The sequence below is a fragment of the Leuciscus leuciscus genome (assembly GCF_965113295.1).
Source record: "Leuciscus leuciscus genome assembly, chromosome: 8".
In the NCBI taxonomy this organism is placed as follows: domain Eukaryota; kingdom Metazoa; phylum Chordata; class Actinopteri; order Cypriniformes; family Leuciscidae; genus Leuciscus; species Leuciscus leuciscus.
The window spans coordinates 35,818,751-35,844,636 of NC_138732.1; the positions used below are offsets into that span (position 1 = coordinate 35,818,751).

At 38.1% G+C, this 25,886-nt stretch overlaps 1 protein-coding gene across 1 annotated transcript in view; it reads left to right on the plus strand.

The window, feature by feature from the left end:
• The window catches only part of il1rapl2 (interleukin 1 receptor accessory protein-like 2), a 554,898-nt gene that overhangs the window by 360,264 nt on the left and 168,748 nt on the right, over positions 1-25,886 (plus strand). The window contains exon 3 of the mRNA XM_082178326.1: positions 9,785-10,058. Coding sequence (XP_082034452.1) covers positions 9,785-10,058 — 274 coding nt within the window. The remainder of the gene's footprint in view (positions 1-9,784; positions 10,059-25,886) is intronic.

Here is a 25,886-nt window from a genome sequence, read left to right on the forward strand (position 1 = left end):
CTGGCTTTTCTCAGTCTAGAAAGCTCCAAATTCAAAAATAATTTCACATTTCTTCTACATAAATGACCTAATTTAAATACACATTCATCTTTCCAGAGGTGAAGTATCCCTTTAAGTGAAAATAACTTATACAATATGTGTGCAATATACGCATATATATATATATATATATATATATATATATATATATATATATGAGTGTGTGTGTGTGTGTGTGTGTGTGTGTGTGTGTGTGTGTGTGTGTGTGTGTGTGTGTGTGTGTATGTGTGTGTGTGTGTGTGTGTGTGTGTGTGTGTGTGTGTGTGTGTGTATTAGGGGTGTAATGGTAGGCTACATGTATTGGTTCGGTGCATGCAGTTGCGCGATGAATATAGTCAGTCACAGGTGACCCACACTCCAATCCAGAAGGGAGCGCGCGCAGCAATGCAATGCTGTTTGCTACCAGTAAAAAGCGCAGAAGAATAAGAAGAGACTATTGCTGAGTCCCAATAGAGTGCCGAAGTTATGACGTCACTTTGTAGGCCCAAACGCGGAAGTGAGTTAGCATTTTAGCACTACGGGTTCCCTCGCCCTAAAGTCTATGGGTTTTTTGAATGGGTTTTTGCTAAATCACCTGAAATAAGGTCTGTGGTTAACAAAGCCTCTAAATATTTTCACGTTTTGATCTATGACATAAAACACACCAGTTATAACCTGCTTGTGATTTTTTTTACTTTATTGTGTCTTAAAAACGGTGGTTGCTAACAAGTTGCTAAAAGGGACTACATCCTTTGGCGGAGACTTTAGACGTCATCATGACAAACATGAAATCTCTCACTAGCCCGCGTTTCAGACTCACGTTCTTAGTTTACCTTTCAGTTAATATACATAACGTTATATACTTAGTCTTTTCAAATTGTAGTTTTTCCAAATATTGTTGTACACAGAATTATGTGATATTAAGGTAACCGATTACCAGTTCTTTATTTCTGTGGAGAGACAGTGTCAATGGTGTTTTGTTTTGTCCCGAGATGCAACCACAAGTCATCGAATCAAATCTCGTTTTACCATTTTCCGTCCGATGTTACCCAGCGGAGACTCTGGGTTCGTGCCAGATGGAGTAAAAAAGGCTAGCAGTAGCAAGAATAAACATTTTTCATAACCAAATCAACAGCTAAAATACCTTGTCTTTCTCTTAAAATATCTAAAAGCTTGTTTACTTTGCCACTGTTTAATAGATTAGATCCGCTGCAGTTTTATTAAAGGCTAACGTTACGTTGAGAAATGTGTTTAATTAAAATATTTAAAATAATACCTGGTTTATTGACTTTTATTGTAACTTGTTTGGATATAATCATAGAAAGGGTGGGTCCTGCACCCTGATATTTGTGAACTTTTACCCACTTATAATAATATGATTGTATTTGTAAACAGCATTACTGGTAGTTAAGGCATTAGGTAACAATGATATTAATCTTTGTTATTTTAGTAGTAAATGTTAACTATATTTAATGTGCTATAAACGTGGACAATTCCCAGAGAACACGCTGATATAGCCTTAATGCACTGTAAGTTGCCTGTCTGACAAATACACAAATTAAATGTTAAACTATTGTATACTACTACTTGTATACTATTGTAACTACACCAGTCAGCTCACAGTAATGTGAATGTGAGATAAAATTTACTACACTGGCTCTCACATTGGGGCTTGTGGATTACCAGGTAAAAATATATAGAAAATGTTAACAAAATGAGTATATATGGTTTATTTAGGGGACATATATGGTTTAATTATAATATATTATTATATTGATGCTATTGGACAATTCTCTTTAAATTCAAAACAATTATTACAACTATTATATTAAATGTTTGCAATTTAACTGTGTTATGCTTGTTCAGAGATTATTTGTATAGTTATCTTAAATACATAGAACACTATTATAACTCCTCTATCTCTCCCTAGTTTTACTTACCGAGACTCGATAAACCTTGTCCCTCATGCTGGCCCTTACAAGACACCTGTCAGTAAACCAGCATCTAAGCTGCACTGTTCTACATGTCCAGATTTATAGTGGTCCTCTCCTCGATCTATGGTTTTTCTATCGTCTAAGAAAAAGGACATAAGATTGGAAATTGATACGGCCATAGCTAACGTTAGTGCTTCTGAGATGGTAAAAGCGCGTTTTTTTCCTGGCGAATTAGCAAATGGTATGCAAACATGCAATCAAACATAATACAGTGAAAGATCTTTAAAGTTTATTTGGGGCACAATGATCAGGCATAATAATATTAATCACAAAGAAAATAATATTAAGGTTTATATAAACTAACAAAATAATAAACGAATAAATAAAACATTAACAAAAGATTTTTAAAAAATCTCAGAGAGGCACGCATAAACAAAATTAGTTTCTAACATTTTTAGAAAAAACGAATGGGCAATATTTCTCATGAAAAAGTGGATAAGTGTTCATACCATAGACTGTAAAAATAGGTTCATACACAGCGCAGATCATAATGAGCGAGCGTGTTTTTTAAAATAAAGTTTGAGGAAGCTTGATGATGACGTTGATCCGCGACCATGGTGTGCTGGTGTGCTGTAGTCCGTTTATAGCCTGCCGTTAGCATTTTATATCTGACGGCTTTATTTAGGCTTCAAAATGTATACATTTTGGATTAACTTGTAAAGATTATCTTGATAGACAAAACGTGTTAGGGTCACAAGTCTTTGTTGAACACAGATCTTATTTTTTGCGATTTTCCAAAAGTCTATGGGGAAAATGCATTGCTTTTCGATCGAGGGAACCCATGCGCCGCTAACTTCCGGGTTGTCCTACAAAATGACGTCATAACTTCGGCGCTCTATTCGCATACTATCCGTCCTAAATAGTATGCAAAACTTGAATTAGTACGTCCCAAATCGTAGTATGTTGAAATGAGTATTCCAAAGATACCCGGATGGTCTACTATTTCCGGTAAGAATTCGAAGTGCAGATCAATGCACACTCTAACGGCTAATATTGCCCACAACCCATTGCGTGTGGGAGGGAGGAGCTTTGCGGTGATGGTGGTGATGTAGACATGGCAGTCGGATGCAGCAGCGGAGATGCGCCCTCAGTTTTTAAAGGTAGGGTAGGTAATCATTTTTCTAAAAAAAAAACATTCCAAATTTGTTTAAACTGTCTTTATATACCAATACATAATTAAAATGTAAGTACTCTGAAAAAGAAAATTTAAAAATCGAGTGACTGTAGACCTTTTAATCTGCAATAAACACAGCTCATTATTTCCATTCACTCCACCCCCTCCCTTCTGAGCTCCTTCCAAAGCCACGCCCCCAAAACACATGAACGCGCGACGCCAAACGCTCAGGCTCCGCTGGAACAAGACGCATTTATTACCTGAGACGAGTGGAGAGGAAGGAGCGCAGTACATACAGTGACATCATGTCAGAATCACATGTAATAAAATACCTAACTTTATCACTATGAATATAAACAAATAAGATTTATTTTAGTACTCACTATCAAGCTAGCATATCGATAATGGTAAAGTTTCATTCGGTAACGAGCTATATTTATAAGGCAAAACTAAAAACAGGTTGCATTGATACACGTTTTTCCATTACCATCAGTTACACTGTGATGAAGATGAATTTCGTGTAAGATTCATAACATATACGGTGTTTTGCATGTAAGAGTTTCCATGATGAAAACATTGTTGACTCTAATGAAGACTAACGTACACTCCGAGTCCGGAGAAAAGTACCGCATCGTCGGTTCGAGGACAGGTCCGGGGTTGAGGGCGAAGCAGAGGAGGTCGTTCAAGAGTGCGGGCAGGGTCCGAGGAAGTAGTTTTTGCCTTGTTTGCCTTCGCTGACTGCATATGCAGGTGCTTTGAGCTGAATATTTCCGGGAACGGTGACATGTGATGAGTGCACGCAGGGCAGCGCGCGCAGTGGGGCTCGGGGCGGGCACGAGACATGAAGGCATCTGATTGGTTCTTTACATTCGCACCGAATGGCAGTGATTGGTCAGAGTTTTTACTGTCCTGCAGCTGCTACAGAGGTCAGATTTTTTTCATTCCTTTTTCTAAACACATAATGTATTGACTACTATCAGGATGGAAGGACCATTTCACCCAGTATAAAAAAAAGTGTTTCTGAACAGGATTACCTACCCCACCTTTAAGTGTAAGAATTCAAATGTTTAACCCTAATTATAGTTATATTTTATTGTCTCGTAATATTAATGGGTTTATGTTGTGCCAAAAAAGTACCGTGTTTATCTTGTAGGGTCCGATGAAGATACTGAGCGCCTGCAGGCTACAAAACAATAAATAAAAAGGCTCTCTAGTACAGTGTCATGCAAGTGTCTTTTTTATGTATTTATTTTGATGTTTCTGTCTGACTTATTTGTAGTAATACTGTGGCTGTACAAATGTTAACTTTATCAGTCCAACCAAAGAAACATGGTTACTACACTTTTACTATAAATCATGCTTTCATTTTCATCGGGGTATTTTTAAGTATTATACATAAGTATAAGATTAAGTATAAAATATGTTAAACAATAGTTACACTATAAACTTTACATATTTTAACTCAGAAAATAAGTAGCTTTCGTTACACACATTTGCACATGAACGTCAGAACCAGCAGACTCACAAACGACCTGCGTTTGGTTGATCTCCTCAATTTGAATTGATCTCCTGCTTCACTCCTCAATTTGGTAAAACACATTGTAAATGTATTGTGGAAAAAAAGATGGGAATAGTAAATAAAATTATATTGGATATATAATAATGAATGAAATGTAAAATGTTTTGTAACAGTCGCGGTGTGGGTAACTAGGCAACCACGTTCTCGTTTACGTTGCATGACGTCATCGAAGTATGTCCCAGAACGTGCATACTCTTTTGCTACACACTCAAAAGTATGTACTTTTTCATCACAAAAAAAGTACATACTTTTAGGTCGTAGTATAAGTAGGCGAATTGGGACTCAGCCTATGATCGGTATGTTTACATCTCTCAACCAGTGTTTCAACCGCGGAAATATATCAATAAAACAGCTTGAGAATAATATCTCACGTAGCATTACATTTACCTCAGGCGGCAGGTTAGCTCGCTACATAAATTAACTCTAGAGAGAAGCATTTAGTATGTGCATTATATTAGCCTATTCATTTATATTTACTTAACCTGTTAGTGATGTCTTGATTATTTAATGTATGTTTTAATAAATTTGTCATGAATACAAGTTATGACAGCCAATGTAAATATTTCAAAAATGAATTGGAGTAGAAAATTAACTTTATATTTAGCTTTAGAAGTTAATGCAAAACCTGCCTTATGTGCAATTTACATGTTTAAATAATAATAATAATAATAATTGAGTTCAATATTTAAAACATATTTTAATTACGGGCTCATATAGTTTACAGCATTAGCCAAGATAGATTTTTTTAATCCTTAAGACAATTTTAATTATAATAGAATTTTAACACAGAGACACATTTGTTAAAAAAACACAGTTTAATAAAAAAAAAAAAAGAGTTGAAAGCAGCAATTTTATGTTTTGCTTACTCCCCCGTGCTGTACCGAACCCGTACCGAACCGTGACTTAAAAACCGAGGTATGTACCGTTCTTATCTCACACATCGTTGATGATCTGCATTTTTTAATTTTTTTTTACAACAGGATGTTTTCAAGGCTATAATGTATTTCTATAATAAAAAACATATATGATATATCTTATCTTTCAAGCAACGTAGAAGCAATATGACAAAAAAATAAATAAAAACCTTTTACAGCCATGTTAGGCTATTTAGTTTAATCAGTCTTTCTTTTTATTATATAACTATAATTAAACAAACAATATTGGCTTGTTCTTATTCACAGTTATGATATATTATTAAATGAAAAGATTGTAAAAAGATTTTTTACACCCTCCCACCAGCAGTGATGTCATGTATTAAAATTGGTTGTGCACCTGCTGCAACAAAATACTGATACAGACTCCTCCATTTACACAAAAGTAATTGATTTTTGCATGCTGTGAATGATCATTGTATTGATGAATTCTTTGTTAGTATTAATAGGCTTCCATTATAGACAAGGCCTTTGTGTAGTGAAGGCTACATAGCCTATAAAATTCTTGCAGGAATACATTTCTTAAACGTGCTGCTGCTCCGATATTAAAGCAATAGCAGGAGGTCCCTTCAAACAAATAATTCACGAGCATTTCATTTCCAGATGGTGAGTTGGTTATTCTGGCCATTACATTAACTTTATTGCCCTGACAATAAGTTACTGTTAAACAAAATATAGACCTGGGTACAACAAATGCTCCTGGATTATTTGTTTGTTTTTATTGGTATAATATATCACTATCATTTTATAGGCATTTTATCATTTTATTAAAAACACTTTTTTAATTATGTCATGCATTTTAGTGATGCACTGAAATAAACAGAATTAACATTTTAATTTAGCCAAAAACTAAAACGGAAAATTAAATAACATTTATAATCAACTTACCAATACATTTTATTTAATAATCAACACTCAAAACAACTGAGGTGTACAAACATTTAAATTGCACATAAAGTTTTTATATTGAATAAATATTGAATATTAATATCTTTTAAGGCCTAAAATGTTTCTACTCCAATATAAAAATAAACATTTAAACAATGGCTAACTGATAGATTTATTCAAACATAGCCTACATTAAATCATGAAGACATCACTAACAGGTTAAAGGAACACACCGACTTTTTGGGACTTTAGCTTATTCACCGTATCCCCCAGAGTTAGATAAGTCCATACATACAGTACCCTTTTCATTTCCGTGCATCTCCGTAACTGTCTGACGCGCCACAAAGACTGGAGGTAAACGGCTCCAGCTAGCATAGTGCTCCCAATAAGTGACAAAATAACGCCAAAATTGTCATATTTACATGTTGTGATTTGTATAGTCACAGCGTGTACAAATAACAAGGTCACATGAGACACAGCCATCTTCTAACCGTATACATACTGGGAACTATATTCTCAGAAGGCGAAGCACTGCTACTTGGGCGGAGTGATTTGCTTGCAGCACCTGAGAAGCCCCGTGGTGAGGAGCAGAGAGTTCGCTCAGAGTTGGAGTCACGTTGGTTTTGTTGACGGAAGTAACAACGGTGCTTTTCAGGTGTTGCGCTAATCACTCCGCCCAAGTAGCAGTGCTTCGTTGTAGTTTATCCAAGTTTTGTGCACGAAAACGAGCCGCTTTAATTAAACATCAATATTTCTGTCAGTGATTTCAGCCCTCCAAAACCATTTTGGCCGCACATTTTTGGTAGTCAAAATTTGGGTGCATCAAGTAAAGGCTTAAGTGAAATCCAGGTCTTCACAGTAAAAAATGTACAATGAAAGAACAAAGGAGTAACTCAGACATGTGGCTATACACTCCCTGTAAAAAATAAATCCGTGAAATAAAAGAAAAAGTACTGGCAGCTCATTACCCGGACATTATCCAGTAATTTTACAAACATTTCCATTAACCCTAAAACACAACACAATGAAGTGAAAAATTCTAAATAGGCCTATGCCCATGCCTATAACAGTGTTTACATTTTACATGGTTGAAAAAGTCACACAAACAACGTAAAATCCGATCAGAGTAGACAGACTGAAACGGATTTCCAGAAATGAGATTTTTATGTATATATAGCTATATATTTTTTATGCCCTTCACCATTGCTAAATCTGTACAGATTTCAATCGGATATGCACACAAATCGAATTTGGACTGACAATCTTAATGTAGCATAATAACAATGACAGGGAACAGGGAAAACAAAACCAAAACACAATGAAACTAAAGACTAAAATATAAGACTAACAGTGTTTTTATTTAATAGTGATTTGAACAAATCTCTAAATATAATTATGAAGTCTGGTGTAGAACTTGTGATGTTTGAGGTTGAGCTATCAAATCAGCTCAAAAGGGAAATATAAATAATTAATCATAACCCGTTATAATTAATTATAAGTAATTGGATCAGTTAATCAAATTAACTTCATGTAACTGAATTAATATTACAATAAATTAATCTGTTTGTCCAGCGAACACTAAGTATTAATCGTCTATCAACTCTTCAGAAAGGATATTTTATTTTCCGTGGCCACAGAAAAAATAACTCTTTCTTAGCATGTAGCTTTGATCATAACTGTAAAATTGACATTGATTTATAAGCAGACAAGAATCAACTGGTAAGAATGTACACAAAAGTTTTATTTAACCAAATCACGAACACATAACTAATCTAAACAAACATACATGGGTAAAATGGAAAGTGAAAGTGACGAATAAAACAGAGGAATGAGAAGCTCTGAAAGAGTAATTTAACTTCCTGGAAGAACTTGTGGAGTTAGTTGACTCTGTTCTGGTCGAGGAATGTACACATGGCTTGATGTGTGTGAGGCCGGATTGAGGTCTCGTGAACAGCAATCAGGAGCAGAAGCCAGAGAGCGAACTTTGTGTTGCTTTTAAGTTCCTCAGGAGGTCACACCTTTGAGTTTTGACTTTACCAATGAGAAATGTGCAATTCTCAAGCAGGAAAGTTCCTTTGTTTGAAAAGCTGACTCATTTGCATGATTGGAGTAAGCTGGCAGTATGTGTCTATTTATACTCTGTTAAATATAACAAACACACACAATGAGAAGGTGATGTCCCCCAAAATGTGAGTAATTAAGTGAGTCATTAAACGAGGAATATTTTGATAGGAGACACCGCCTAGATGGGGTTACATTAACTAGTAGTTCTATCATCAGGCATGCATAACACTATACAATATAAAAAGACAATATACAAACAGTAATAATACACAAAATGTACTGGGGAAATCCATGTTCATTCATTAGACAGATTTTTCAATTAATTAGTGGAGATAATTCCATTTCTATGGGACTGCATGTCTGTGTCTTGTAGCCTGTACTGTTCTCTCATTAAGAACAATCAATGTCCCAAGTGTCTTTGAAGTGTATGAGTGGAGCAAAAGGGTGATAATTTTCAGTGGGGAAATCAGACATCACACAGTCTGCCTGGGGGAGGGGTTGTGAAGATTAAATGGAACAATGGAGTGTTTCATCGGTCCAGTTGTTAAGGTATACAGGATAAATTAATAATGCATACATTATACTTCAAATCATTGTGTGCAATTACATTTAAATTACAACTGGATGTACAATTTTGACCGGCTGGATGAAAATTCATTAATTTTAAGGAGGAAGCAAAGACATAAGTCAACCCGAAAGCTGGGGTTGGGCTCATTGACTTAAAATTCTAGAAACATCCTTGAACAACCTTTATACTATCACCGCATATAAACAGTCCTTCAAATTAATTCTTATAATTTTCTTTGGCATTGATCGTATGTTTTAGACTCCAGAAATCTATCCTTTTTCCAAACGAAGCACTTTATATTAAAGAAACATCATCCTGGTTTCACAGACATGGCTTAGATTAAGCCAGGATTAGGCCTTGGTTCAATTAGGACATTTCAGTGGCTTTATATATGTGCTTTAGAAAACAACATTAATGGTGTGTATCTTGAAACAAAACAATAGCACTGACATATTTTGAGATATGACAGCGCTTTCAGTTAAAACAGCTCAAACATGCATTTTAGTCTGGGACTAGGCTTAAGCCTTGTCTGTGAAACCAGACAATCGTGTTTAATAAATGTACAAGTTTTTATTTGTTTGTTTGTCTTTTGTCTTTGTAAATTGTTGAATTTTCTCTCTCCCACAGTTGACGGATGCATAGACTGGTCAGTGGACTTGAAGACGTATCGTGTGTTGGCCGGAGAGCCTCTGAGGGTGAAATGCGCTCTGTTCTACAGCTACATACGCACCAACTATAGCGTGGCCCAGAATGCCAAGCTGCGTCTCATCTGGTACAGGAACAAGGGTGATTCTGAGGAGCCAATCATCTTCTCGGGTCATCGGCTGAGTAAGGAGGGAGATTCCATTTGGTTCCGCTCAGCAGAGATGGAGGACAATGGATTTTACACCTGTGTGCTCAGGTGGGTCATTAGCAATTCAAACTTCAAATCAACTGTGCGCTGAAAAAAACAGCCCTAAAACTGCACTGGGTCATATCTGTTTACTTAGGCTGGGGCCACACTAAAAGATTTTTTTAAATCTTAAAAGAATTTCCAAATGTGAGCGACCACAAACATTACGATAAGAAATCATAGATTTAACCGTTTTGTTCCTCTAGTTTGTGGAGTGCCGTGATGTGACCAGGAAAGCACAACACACACTAACAGATTCCATTCACAAACAACAGTCGTGAAAATGGGAAATCTCGCAACGTGACTTTCAAGTAAACAAACATGGAGGACGATCGGCAAGAAGAAATGGCGTATAATAGTGTATGGACTGCTTTTTACAGAAAACTCGCGGGGAAAAAAAGAAAAATGTTGATTAAGTCGTGGAGACGGTGTGAACATGAACTTTACATGTTACAGCACGAGCTGTAACCGTCAGCTCTCTTTCTGATGTGGTATTGTTTCGTTTCACGTGATAATCTCTAGAGCGTGCGTGCGTTTGTCCTCGGGGTTCCCCCCACACAACAGATGAATGTTGAATATTCATGTTAAATATTTACGATTCGAGATCGGGACGACTCCGACGTTCTTCCTAGGATTCAGTCACTCTTAACACACCTCACGCCACAAAAAAATCGGATAAAATAATCTCAAGATAATCAGGACTTTACCTAGGATTGTCGGGTGGGGCGAAATTGGTCCAAAACCGATTTATGTTTTACTTTCTTACTTACTTATGGTTTAGGTACAACTATTAAAAACAACCTACCTTTGTATTCAGTTTAGAGCAATATTGAACAAAATATTGAAAATGTTTAGTCACGCATTTGCTTGTCTATATAAAGTAGCTTAAACCATAATCTGTAACTGTTATATGATGTGTTTTAACTGTACTGGGAGAGTGGCATCATTGTTTGACAGCATTAGTATAAGGTTCAACTTCTTTAGGCATATTTTGAAACTGACGTCACTGTACAAACCCCCAGTCATAAAATATTTCCTCACAGCTGTGGTCAGAAATGTACGAAGCACCCAATGGCCCAATGATGGAATCCATTGGCGTGGGAGAAAGTATTTCCAGGGGATGTCTTTTTCTTGTGCTTATGGGAAGTTTTTATTTCATTCTAGCTCTGGGGTTTATTCTGACACCAGTTTAAAATGATTATAAATTCAGACTGAGATTTTGCTTCCATTTTTAATTCAGGTATTGTTTTATTATACTAGGTATTCCCATACATTTCAATTATTTGTTCATTATACAATGTCACGCCGACCGGGTCGGGGATCTGACGGACACGAAATCTTTATTTTTATTTTTTATACCTTAATACCATAAAGTTTGGCTGTGGCCTGCTTGCTCATAACATTTTCTTAAGGCTGGAATAAACAAAATGACTTTTGAAAGCTCAACATATTTAAAAAAAAAAAAAGTGAGGTGTCATACACCTATGTAAATGGTTACAAAGAAATGGTTAGCATTGCTGGTTCATTTTAAACAAATATACAGATGAAGTAGAGATTTGTGCTACACTACACTTCTACTTAGTTGAAATGCTACACTTAAAAAAATAAAAGTAGTATTCCTACTCTCGAGCTAAAAATCTGCAGACTAGTATTGTGGGTTACAGGGGGCGTGTTCCACTTTCCCACTGGAATGCCCCCTCAGCCAGTCTGAGTGGCAAAAGAACGTCTCGGTTACATATGTAACCCTCGTTCCCTGAGTAGGGAACGGAGACGTTACGTTGTGATGACGAATGGGGTTTCGCTTAGAAAGCCTCTCATCTTCGAGAAATAAAATGAGCCAATGGCAAGGAAATGCCATGGGGCTGCGGAATTTGCATAGCGTAACTCTGTTCCACCTCGTGGGTATATAAGGAAGTACGCTGGCAACATGCAGATATGTTTCTTCGCTGAGGAGCCGAGACTGAACTCAGGCGTTCCAGCGGTACAGCGGAAGTGGCAGGGAGACTCAGGGAACGAGGGTTGCACACGTAACCGAGACGTTCCCTTTCGTGGTAATCACGAGTTACGTTGTGACGACGAATGGGGTCCCCAGTCTAATCACGCCACCTCGGCTGTCTCAGTGGAAATATGCAATTATTGCCTGCCCGAAGGGGGCGGGGGGGACTTAAGAATACACATATGACCCGGAAAGGGGACTGTATATGGAAAAACACTGGGGTGGAATGTTTCAACCCCAGGGGTGGCAAGGTGGCTTGCCAAGGGAAAGACACATGCTCAGAGAGGCTTACAGTGGAAATACACATGTGGGGGTCGCCCAGAGAGGGAACCATGCACATGGAGGCACCTAACCAACACGAAAGCTGCCGGTGGCATAACTCTGGCGTTGACGTCAACGGTGCTGGAGGAAACTCAGGGCTTCTCGGGGAGGCTCACCTGAGGAGAATATCGCACGTATCCAGTCCGCGGAGTGGAATGGCCAGCAAGCGAAGACACCTGAGCAGATCCTAGTACCGGCTGTTTGAAGCGAGTACATGAGAGAACACTGGCTCCACTCAGAGATTGTAGAATCTCGTGAATATGTTAGGTGTCGCCCAGCCTGCAGCTCTGCAGATGCGCCATGCGCTAGAGCCCAAGAGGAAGCCACACTCTGGGTGGAGTTTGCCTTCACACCAAGGGGGCATGGTCGACCTTGCTGCTGGTATGCCAAAGTAATGGCGTCCACTATCCAGTGAGACAACCTTTGCTTGGAGAGAGCCTTTCCCTTCAGCTTCAGCGTCCGAGTTCCTGAAACACTGCGTTCTGTCTATGTAAACACGGAGGGCGCATACTGGACAGAGCAGTGCCAAGGCTGGGTCTGCCTCCTCCAAGGGCAGCGCTTGCAGGTTCACCATCTGGTCTCGAAAGGGAGTGGTGGGAACCTTGGGCACGTATCCAGGCCGGGGGTCTCAGGACCATGTGAGAGTAGGCCGGCCCGAATTCCAGGCACACTTCGTCAACCGAAAATGCCTGCAGGTCCCCTACTCTTGATGGAGGCCAATGTAACCAGGAGTGCTGTCTTCACAGACAGGAACTTAAGCTCCACTGATTGCAGAGGCTCGAAGGGAGCACTCTGAAAGGGCAGTTAAAACCACTGAGAGGTCCTTGCAGGAAGGAAAGCACGACACTGATCGGGTATTTTCTGGGGTCTTCTCGGCGAGAAGAGCACCAGGTGACAAAGAGGTTCCACTTCAACGTGTAGGCATGTCTCGTGGTCGATGCTCTAGCGGAAGTGATGGTAGCCACCACCGCTGGTGGTAGGGTACTCAACCCTGCCTCGTCCCATCCAGGAGCCACATGTGGAGGTTCCAAAGATCGGGACGAGGGTGCTATAGGGTGCCCCGTCTCTGAGAAAAGAGGTCCTTCCTCAGAGGAATTGGCCAGGGAGGTGCTGTCGCGAGGAGTACTAGTTCGGAGAACCAGGTCCGGGTGGGCCAATGAGGCGCAACCAATATGACCTTCTCCTCGTCCTCACTGATCTTGCACAGGGTCTGATCTTGCACAGGGTCTGTGCAAGAAGGCTCACTGGTGGAAACGCATACTTGCGGAGGCCCCGTGGCCAGCTGTGTGCCAGTGCGTCCGTGCTGAGCGTGCCCTCGGTCAGGGAGTAAAACAGGCTGCAATGGGAAGAGTCGTGGGAGGCAAACAGGTCTACCTGTGCTTCCCTGAACTATTCCGAAATCAGCTGAACCGAGGATGGAGTCTCTATTCTCCAAGGAAGAGGCTGAAGCCGTGAGCGCTCGTCGGCTGCACAGTTCAGGTCTCCCGGAATATAAATGGCTCGAAGTGACCTCAGATGCTTCTGATTCCATAAAGTTGCGACATATGGCGGGAGCGTCGGTTGATGTACGTTACTGTCGTAGTACTGACTGATCGGATTAGTACGTGCTGGTTCTTGAGTAGCTCACATGGAAGCGGTGCAGAGCCAGACATACTGCCAGCAACTCAAAGCAATTGACATGCCAAAGGCGCTGGGGTCCTGTCCAGGAGCCCGCGGCAGCATGTCCATTGCACATGGCACCCCAGCCCGTGGTGGAGGCATCTGTTGAGACAATAACATGCCTGGAAACTCGTTCTAGTGGCACTCCGGCCCGTAGAAAGCTAAATTCAATATGCTTTATTGGCATAAAAAAAAAAAAATTTTAAAAAAAATGTATTGCCAAAGCATCAAAACCTCATAGAAAATGTGTGTGTGAGCCCTGCTCTATAGCAATGACATACCATGTAACAACAACATAATGTCCAAGCATATGTAACAACAATCACATCTTTGCACATATCCCTGCTCTGTTTACTGGCCGCATTTTGTACTTTTGCACTATCATCTCTACACACAATCTACCATAGCACCTTATCATGGTCAGTGTATCAAAGGCCAGTCTATCTATCAGTAGGCTAGTAGAAATATTCAGTACTTTTAATGTCACGTTAGCAGGCTTCTTTACAGGAAAATATCTTTATCGCGAGGGGGAAACCTTTCTGAAACGAAAGTTGTACTCACAAAACACTTTTATGAAGGTCGCCTTGCAAACGGGCACTTTCTCCGGATGTCTGTTGCACAAAAGACTGTACTTAACAGATACATTCCGGTCTTTTTGTTTGTTAATGTCCTGGACTTTCGGACGCTTCCTTGTCACTTGCGTGATGTCCAGGAGATGAAGTATGGCCTGGTCCTGGTCAACCTTGTTTTGTTTTTCATAAAAATAGTTGAAATTTACCATCAGATCATCCGGCGACAGCCTCTCGGCCTGACAGAAACCTTTGGCGGCAGCTTTGTGTTGACATCCCACTGTAGGCATTAACGCGCCACCCGAGTGACGAACCTTCTTTTTTTGTTGTTTTTTGTGATTTTCTTTGTCCAGTCTGCGTTTTCTACCCCAGGTGTAGGTCTCACTGGCTCATCAAGGCCATCAAAAGTGTTACTACAGTTTAAAGCACTCATTTTGAGGAATGAATGAACATTCAGAAGGTAACAAACCTCTGTTCAGATCGCCGCCTATTTGGATTGCGTAGAACGCTCACCGAATTCTGATTGGTTGAGAGGATATATCCCGTTTAGGCTAAAAATAGGTTTGGCGCTTATCTCGTTTTGGAAAGAAACTGCATCTTGCAGTACATTTTAAACAATTAAATATAGCGATTTGGCATGAAACGTTGATGGAGCAGTGAATAGGTTCAGTACACAGCAAAATGACATGACAAACTCATTTTTTTTTTAAATGGCATTTATCCCGTTTTGGAAAAGAGTTCTTCATATATATATAAATATATATATATATCTTATATCAATTGTATATTGTATATATCATAATATCATCCAACCTTAAAACTTTTATAATTTTTGTCAGTGTTTGATGAGTTGTCAATACAATATATAACAATACAATATTTAGGGTATGATTTTACCCCAAAGATGCTGACACAAAATAAAATAACTGCAAATCCATTTGCTTCTCTTTTCTGTACCGTTCAGCAGGCTGTAAAAATAATCCTCAGATTGCTTGTCAAATCTATACAGTCAATCTCAAAGCTCTTTCCCGTTTTAGATGTATTTTTGTGTTTTTCGTGGCATTCACGCTGAAAACCAATGCTTTCCGCTTAGTCTTTTTGCCACTCAGTGGGCGTAACCACAGTCACTCTGGCCAACGGTGACTTCACGTGCATACCCTCTATTGACTGAAATTGGGGCAAAGATGTGTAGTGTATTCCAGCCTTTACTCATGTTAATAAAACATGCAAAATCATTGATGCACAGTAATTAAATGCTCCCAGATGATGTTCCTCCTGTTCCCTTTAATCGTGGATCTCTGCTCCCAAGTTTGTATATTTGTTGTTTTATTGAGTTTTGTTTGTTCCTGGCTTCAGTTTCATCAGAAAACTAGCCTTACAGAAAAATATACTGTACACATACTGCTTACCACTTCCAAAAATAGTAGGTAGTATGCCATCTCAAACTCCCTAAACCTCCTCCTTTTTTAAAGAAAATATCTAAAATGAGATGCTGAAGATGCAGGATTATAAAATAGCTCTAATTCACACCCGAGTACCAATACGCTTTTGTAAGAAAAAAAGCTAAAGGAAGACCTTGAGGAAACCCACTGCTCAGAAAAGATTTCACTCTCACACAGGGACTGAAGGGCAATTGGTGTAAAACATCTAAACAGAGGCAGCTGTGACTGAAAGCACAGGATCTATTTCCTCCAAGGTCCAATGGCTGCAGGATGGTTAATTCTGTGTTTCCATTTCAGGCCCTGTAAACATGTCTGGCAGTGAATAAAATACACTGTGACAAACTACACAGTCTTAGACCCACAAAACTAAACATGAGCAGCTATTATCTAACACACAACATCTGCATGTTCTCAAACAAATATTCAGTTAAACTCATTTAAGAACACAACCGCAATTCCTGAAACAACCAACTGTATCTAGATTAATGTTCTTTTTTACATATACTAATACATTATTAAGATGAAGTTGTACAAAATGACATCAGTTACCTCATTATGAACATGAATTTACAAAGAACATAGTTCTTTTCTAATATATATATATAAAAATTTTATAAAATTGTAAGCCTTTAAGATTTCTGCATTTCAATTAATGTTAAAATTCCATCAAATTTAATCGAATAATCCTTACGTTTTTTAACTGAATAATTGAACAATCCTTAATCACTTATTCAGTCAAAATACATAAGGATTATTCCATTCAGTTTGATGAAATTTTACTATTAATTGAAATGCGTAAATCTTAATAAAAGGCTTAAACATTTTTTTGAGTGTAGAGTTCAGAGTTATGCATCACGGGAAACAATGTTGCATGTGAAGTTTTTTTTCCAGCTTTCTGATTTCTTCCATTGATGTATATTGGCCTTGACTGATGAGCTAAAAAATATTTTTAAATCTAATTTGGTTATTTGAGGTAATCTTAAAAAATATTTTCATTTATATAATGAACACAGCTTTTAAATTCCAAATGGCACATGCCTTTGCCATTGCATGACATTCATGGTACCTGTCTTCCAGATTTCAGTTCAGTTCAGTTCTTCCAGATTTCAGTTCTTGCTTTCCCTGGGAATTGAATCCATATCCTTGGCTTTGCTTGCTTGCTCTAGTGTTTGAGCACCGGGAAGGCTTGAAGAGACTTCATTTAGTATAGCATTCATTTGTTCATATGGTATTCCAAAAGAAGGTTATGCCACATGATTATGAACAAAAGCACTACTCATAAAACAGTAGGCGCAAAATACCTGGGCCCACTTGCAAGAAATCCTTTAAATTAAGAAAACCCTATAATGGAAAGCGTATAGTTTTCTTAAAGGGATAGTTCACTTTGAAATTAAATTTTGGTATGTTTTAGCTTACCTCAAGGGCATCCAAGATGTAGGTGTCTTTTTTTCCGCAGTAGTTTCAATTTTGATATTTTGAGGTCAAACCGTTCTTGTCTGTCAGTCATATAATGCAGGTCGATGGTCACCACCTCAAAGAGCATGCACAGAGTCCAAATTAAAACAATTCCCCATCGTTCAAATTAAACAATTCCCCATCGTAAGTACACATTGATGGCCTAAGACACGAAACGAGCGGTTTATGTGAGAAAACGAACAGTATTTATATCGTTTTTACCTCTTGTACACAGCCACGTCCAAGTGATCTGAGAGCGCGGGCGGGTATAGATATATACACTAGATGTCGCCATGGCTACGGTTTCGTTCCAATGAACTGCCGTAGCCAAGGCGACTTCTATTGTATATTTCTATACCCGCCCGCGCTCTCAGATCACTTTCAATATCAAAATTGAAACTACTGCGGAAAAAAAGACACCTACATCTTGGATGCCCTTGAGGTAAGCTAAAACATACCAAAATTTAATTTCAAAGTGAACTATCCCTTTAACTTATGGGGTTACTTGCAACCGGCTACTGGTTGACCTCCTACTTCTGCCAAGGTTTTGAAGTGTATATCTGATGAACACTTTACAGGAGTAGATTATAAATGATGTTGTCATATTTATAAATGATTAAGAAAAGCTGTTGTGGTACATGATGTATGGTACCTGTGTGTTTATAGGATGTACTTAATTATCTGTAGAGCCCTCGATGGTCCCACTTTATATTACGTGTCTTTAACTGCTATGTAGTACGATTTAAGTTAATCATTTGATACAATGCACTCAGGGCTTGACATTAACTTTTTTGCTCACCAGCCACTGTGGCTAGTGGTTTTCCAAAGTTACTATCCACTCAGAATTGTAACTCGCCACAGTTTTGACATCGATACCATGCAAAAACGCAGTATCACTCTGTAATATTTGTTTATATTATTTAATAATTTTAAGACCTGACGCACAGATCTATTATACTGTTACACATGTGTTTCCTTTCTCAACTGTTTACGTTCACTTAAAACAAAACTGACTGTGTTCACGTGAATAGTTGCCAAGACCAGCATTTTGACATTATTTTGTGTGTATTTGACTGTTTAAGCGCAATAAGCAGCGAAAAAGTACTCAATTTAGTACTGAGGGGTGGCTTTATGTGCGAGCACAGAATCTGTGGGAATGAGTAAAATTATTCATAATACACGCAATCCCACGGCGAAATTCAAGCCCTGTAACACCAACAATATTGATCCGGAGCAAATGAAACGAGTGTGTGAGGAGAGGCGGGTGTGTGTGTCAACTCGCTGACAGAGCGATGAGAGAGAGAAAGCGCAGCTGGTATCGTGTGTCTATTCTGCAAGAAATGAGTATTGGAAGCATTTCAGATATTTTAGTATCGGTATCAAAAAATCTATATTTTTTATCATTACATTGCACGTAGTTTATTATTTAAGATGCCTTTTTAAAAGACTACAATTAAAAAATGTATATGTTATATAAAATTTAACCCGCCAAAGTGGCTAGTAGTGACTGTGTTACACACCACTACTGAAATACACCCGCATTTGGCAGGTTGATGGGTGTTAATATCAAGCCCTGAATGCACTTATTGTTTTAATAAATGTTTTTACATTGTACCTATCCATACCATCAACACTTCTCTCTAACCTTACCCGCATCCCACCTCAATGGCAACAAAAATGTTTTGCAATACTGCAGTAACACAATAAGTAGCCTACATTGTACCAAACCTTGTTTTTTTTCTTTGGTTTTTTTCTTTTTTTTACACAAGTAATTAGTAGTAAAAGACAACTAATATAAAATATGTGCCCGGCCCCATTCACATCTGCTATTAAAATACATTTGGTTGATCTGATCACAAGTGGACATTGCTAAATGCAGGTGCAATGGGGTACAAAACGTTTTAAGATCATCAACTTTCAACTCCATTCAGAGGTGGTTTAAAAATGCATGTCACGTTGGATTCGTAGTGTAATCGTGTGTTCGAACCGCTGCATAGGACTACCAACTCACCATTAGGGATGTGTTGAGGGAAAGTCTGTCAAAATATGAGATTTACACCCAGCAAACCTGCTAGAATCCCAACAGGATGAAAGAAAAGCAAACAAAAAACAAAACAATAAATCTCCATGGATGGTTAGCCAGGGAAACCAGGTGCCTCTTCTTGGTTTGGGATAAATACTCAATTTAAAAACAACATGTGGACTGTGTGGTGTGATAGGACATATTATCACTCTGTAAATCATTCATATTATATTTGAACACTTTCACCTTCCTGCTGATGTACTGGATGTGGTGAGGGAATCAGAGAGCCTTCCCTCAAAGAAAGGTGTCACAAGTGGACACAAGAGACAAGAGACAAGAGACACGTGCCTCACTTGACCACTTGTCATTGACCAAGTAAAATGCATCTTAATAGTTGGTGTAAACATTCTTCATCAAATGCAGCAAATAGTCTGATAGTGCAGTGGTAGTGTTTGAAGAAGTAATTTCCTCTAATTAAATCAAGCCAATTAAGAGGACAATTAGAGACAGCTGGTTAAACACAGCCAGGCCTGATTGCCAGCCTTGTTCTTTATTCAGTGCTTCTCAGTTTTTAAATGCCCTTTCCATGCATTCATTATTTGTGTTTTAACAAGGGCTCTTGGGATGAATGAAAGATTACAAGGATGAAATTCGAGGACAGAGGATCTCAAGTGAAACATGTAAAATGGAATATACCATACTCACTGAAATGTCACTTCAATGCGCCGACAATTGCACTGAAGACATCTGCCATTATGTGGTTTTGTTAATCTAGACATTCTTAATAAATCTTAATAAAGCAAGAAATACTTTGAGTCTCCAAGTAGCTTGCTGAGGGTTGATTGATGACCCTGTTTAGACCTGATATTAAGATCACAAGTAGACGAGGGAGACACATACCCGTTTATTTTAATCCGTCTCTTTTGTACACTTTCAACCACTTCTATCCTGATTTCTTCGAGGAATGGGTCTATGGGCGGGTAAATGTATGTGTTTTTTCAGATTGTTCATTTAATGGACTAAATAAGCTCTCACAATTTACATATGAATGCACTCGGAGATGATGGAAAAACAAACGGAGAGCAGCAGCTTTTGTTTCTGCTCTGACAGCCGCAAGACCACGCGAATGCTGAGAGTATTCACCTGCGTATTCCTTCTTCTAGCTCCTCTGTTGTTCCATGCCTCCTTGCAGTGCATTAGATAAAATGGCTTTCATGACCTATTTGGTTGCAAAAACGGTAGTCTACTGCCTTGAGGGTGCAACTGTAGTTGTTGCGTAGCTATATCATCCCTCTGATAACAACTTCTGGATATAGGATAAAAAAATAAAGTGTTTAATTAAATCCCTATGTGTACATATTAAAGCCAGCCTTCAAGCACTTCAGAAACTAATGAGGGTGAAGTGCCAAAATAACCTGTGCCTTTATACCCCATAATAGTTCAATAGTTAATTTGTATCTTGACTTGAAATATGAGGAAACATTCTACTATGGACCAATACATCATGTACACAATTTATTTATCTATCATACAACAAAACTATGTGTGCATTACCTGATTGTATTTATAATTATTGTTTTATTTATTTATCTGAAGTAATAAAGAAATAAACTTTAGTAAACCCAACAGAAACATAAAATAATACTAGTAGGGGAATGGTTTGCTAAAATAATGTAAAATAGGAAGGAATTAGGACACACTGATTGTGATTTACAAGAAGTAGTAGGTAAGTCAGTGCAGCTGATGGCATTTATGTTCAAATTATTCAGTTATGTTTATCAGTTAACTCAGAGGCTACAATCAATGTACATCACTGACATTTAAATCTCCTCAATACAACATTAGAAGAAACATGAGCTTTACCCCTGAATATATAAACTGGATGAAATTGACAGGTGAATTACTAGATTTGCTTTAGATTTCAAGATTACTAAAGGACTTAAATGTTCTTAAACATGAAAAGGAAGTGATAGACCCGCAAACTGAGCTATTTAAGATAAGAGGGGTAAGAGAGCCACAAATGTCACTCTCTCATCTATTCATTTAAATGATGCATGTGGTACTTTTAGGCCTTATGTCTCTTGTTAATTTGCCTATAGGGACAATGGATGAAAATTACTTGCATAGCTAAAAGTGACACATTTATATTAAAGTACTTTAATGAAGTGATTAGTTAATTAAGCCAGTGAACTCTGGTATATTCTTAGACCCGCACATACAATGATGGATTGACAGAATGACAGATTGGTGTTAATACTCACTAATATAGTACATGATCATAGAAACCTAATTTTTTGGTCCAAAGGTATATGGGAAATTGTCATGAGTCATGTGGTGTGACATCTAAAGTCTTCATCTTAAGTTTTAACCATGTCTTTTTAAGCCATTCATTCATAATTAATTTGAATGAGCTCATTCTGATTCTGAAAGCATTGAAGGAGATCCCCTAATAACTTCACTAGGTCACTACAGTGGACCTAGTCTGATTCAGAATGCATTTTCTTGCATTTGCATGGGTTTTAATGGCATAGTTGCACATCAACCTCTACAGTGGATCCTGGTGCATCATGCTATTCATTGCCAACAAATGGCAAGCCATTGTGTGTCGATTTTTTTCCCCCCTTCAAACCAAAATGGCCAATGGCCTGTCAGAAATGTCAAGCTGCTCCGGAATATCCACCCATTCCTTCTATCCTAGGAGACTCTTGCAGGTAAAAAAAAAAAAAAATGTTGTAGCATCAAGTCATATGTTATCAATCAATCAACTTTTATTTATATAGCACAATGAAAGCAACAGTAGTTGGCCATTGTGCTGTACAACAGGATAAATATCTTAAAAACAAGACCGACCGCAAAAACAAATGATTAAGGGAGTTTACATCGGAACCACCAATTTGACAATTCAACATTAAAATCAAGGACAATTATAAGCCTGTGAAAACAGGTAGGTTTTTAACTTAGATTTAAAAACGGACTCTGTGGATATTAGTCTTAAAGATACAGGAAGACTATTCCACAGTTTTGGACCAACAACAGAAAATGCACGGTCACCTCTCGTCTTCAGTCTTGATCTTGGAACCATCAACAGTCTTTGTTGAGATGACCTCAATGATCTAGCACAGTCATTTAATTTCAAAAGATCAGAGAGATAATTTGGAGCTAATTCGTTCATGGCTTTAAAAACAAAAAGCAGAATTTTAAATTCAACTCTATAACAAACTGGCAGCCAGTGCAACGAACGCAGTATTGGGGAAACATGATCAAACTTGTGCCAGTCAAAAGTCTGGCTGCTGCATTCTGAACCATCTGAAGATGTTAGATACATTGTTGTATCTAATGAGTCATACCACAGTTACACACATTCCACAGATTGGAAGAACATTCTGATTAATCATAACCAGCTGTTAATATTATCATGTTAATTATTGTGCATTTCGCCCCAAAAGCAGGTGCGCCTTTTACCCCAAATACCATACTTTTACATATTCTTCCATTATTGAAAAACTGTTCCGTAATTACCTTGAACAAAACTGAAAATCATTAACAAGATCTTTGTCTCAAAATATAGACAATAATTTGAGCAATTCTCATTTGCTACTTAATGAAAAAAATAAAATAAAAAAAAACATTAAATATTAGATCAAATTAGCAGAGAATGAACTTTGCGCTGCTGTCCGCGATCACATCAAGGATCAGACAAATTTCCATGAACATCTTGAAAAGCGGATGTTTTGGATAGTGCTGCGGCAAGTTTTTGTGCCGCATATATATATGTGTGTGTGTATGTATATGTATGTACTTCACTTTAAATAGAAAAGCCTGACAATATCCCTGCTAAATACCTTTAAGTATTGTGGTATTCCGCCATGTTTCTCACTGAAACTCATAAAGATCAGAGCTTAAAGAAAATCCTGAGCTTCCCAGTCATATTTACGACATTGTGGTGCCGTTCATGTGCGTTCAGCTCGACATGACATGAACGCACCAACATTTACATAGTTAACTACTTGGCTCAAACTGATTGGTTCATGTTGCATCTGCAGCAAAGGATCTTGCTGCTCAACATTTAAATGGCTGGTTACCATTCAATATAGCAGTTTGCAGCACGCTTTCAGAGTTTGTCTAAAAGTCAGTAGCCCATCTTGATCGTGAACACTTCTTGCATCATGTTATACCAACTTGCACTAGAGATATGAGTAATTGTTAAGCAGCAGCGTTTACTTTATTGTGTCTACAGAAGCAGCAAGTGGTTTATGTATTTCATGTGAGAATACAGCGTCAAAGATCATGGTTAAAGTGAATTGTATGTAAGATTGACAATTAGTGGTCGAAATAGGTATTGCAGTCCAATTCAAAATATCGGAGATCGTCGTTTCTCCCGCCACCTGCTCCTTAGACTGGACGGCGCTCACACAGGTTGCCAATTTGAGCACATGCAACAGGAACGAGCGCAATGGACAATGAAAATGGCAGGATCACGTGCAGAATCACAGACCAAAACAATAACAAACATTCCAGCCTGGAAACGCACATTTTAAAAATAACTGGCTGTAGAAGTGTTTTTCAGAGAAAATAGTATGTGAACTCAGCATGTTTCCTAAATATCTGCAAACATTTTATGGTATTTCTATGCTTTAGTAGAGTGAAAAAGATACATACAGAACCTTTATACTTGAAATTAGAATTTGCTTATGTTTTCGGTTATTCAACAGGTCCTTCTGCTAATTCTAATTCTAAACCTAATTCTAAGTACTTTGGTGCAGCTGTAGCAACAGTATGCCCTATGCAAGGCAATTCAGATTGCATGTTAGCAAAAATTATTTATAGCAGCATGTATAGAAAAATGATAATGTTTGCAAATAACAGCAGCGGCAGCAGTAGACAATGTATATATCGAATTGAAATTTGATTCGAAATCGAGAATCTAACAGCGGAGAAATGAACAGCAGCTGTCTTTTTCATCATTAAAATGAGTGAGCATCAAGTCGACAGACATATCTATGAAAGCAAGTGACTATCATCTGGATCTGGTTTCCCAAAAGCATCATAAGCCTAAATTGATTGGTAATCGTTCTACGATCAATTTAAGCTTACGATGCTTTGGGGAAATGCAGCCCTGATCAGTGGTCGATCGTTTGGAGCTAGAGATATATAATACGGGCCATTGCATTCTCAATATTTATTACTTTAGCCTCAGATACAGGACATGTTCATTATCTTTTATAGGCTATTTGTTCTAGGGTATTTGTTCGTTACCACATAAAACCACTTGTGTGTCCATGTTGAACGTGCTTCTTGTATGTAAAAACTAAAGTAGCATACCTCTGTCCACGGAAAGATCACAAGAAAAGCTTGACGTGTGCTCAACTAACTAAACTAAACATTATTTAAGGCTATTTTCTATTTGTTAAAATTTTTATATGAACTGCTGTTGTCAAGTATACGCTTCATTCATAATGCTTCCTCCGTTGCGAGCCTGTGCGCTTTCTAAACTGTGTGGTGGCCTTCTTTGAAACGACATCATATTATTAGACATTTAGAAAATAGATTTTTGAAATTTGTGAATCGATTCGAATCAGAAGAAGATAGAATCGCGATTCATATGTGAATTGATTTTTCGCCCACCCCGACTAAATAGGCTACTTTGTGCAGCAGCAGTAGGCTATGCTTAGCAAATTCACATCGTAATATACATGAATGTCACGTATATTACATGTCAGCAGCAGCACACATAGCAAATTCATACTTGTAACACTGCACATATTATTAACAGCAACAGCACATATTTTACATTCAATATTGCATAGTGAATATTATTAAAGGCAGCAGTGGCAGAAGCAATCAATGTAGTTGCGTGAAGGCACAGTGAAAAAGCATTGCTGCCAGTGAACTCATTACACAGTGTCTGCACTGAAGTACCACGCCATGGATGCCACAAACGATCCTGCAAATACATTTTTCTCTCGTATCAGGTTAAGTAGCGTGAGCGCTTGAAGTAGGCTACGTCAGAAACTGTTGCTCGCATCACGCCGCGTTCAGCATGGACAGCTTCACCTATTATAATGGGTTCTATTGATTTTGTCGTGTCGTGCTGCTCATAATGGCTTAATCACAGTGGAGACACAAAGTTTTACGTTTTCGCTTATTACAGCAATTCTAATTTCTTGTGCAGCAGCAGTAGCACCATGCATAGCTATTCAGATTGCATTGTTCGCAAAAAAAATTATTAGCAGCATCATACATGGCAAATTCAGATTGTATGTTTTAGATTATTATTGTCAGCAGCAGCATGCACTGCATTTCCTATGGTTGTGTTGGATATTAATTGTTCAAAATTATATAAACCTCAGCAGCATGCATAGTAAATTCAGA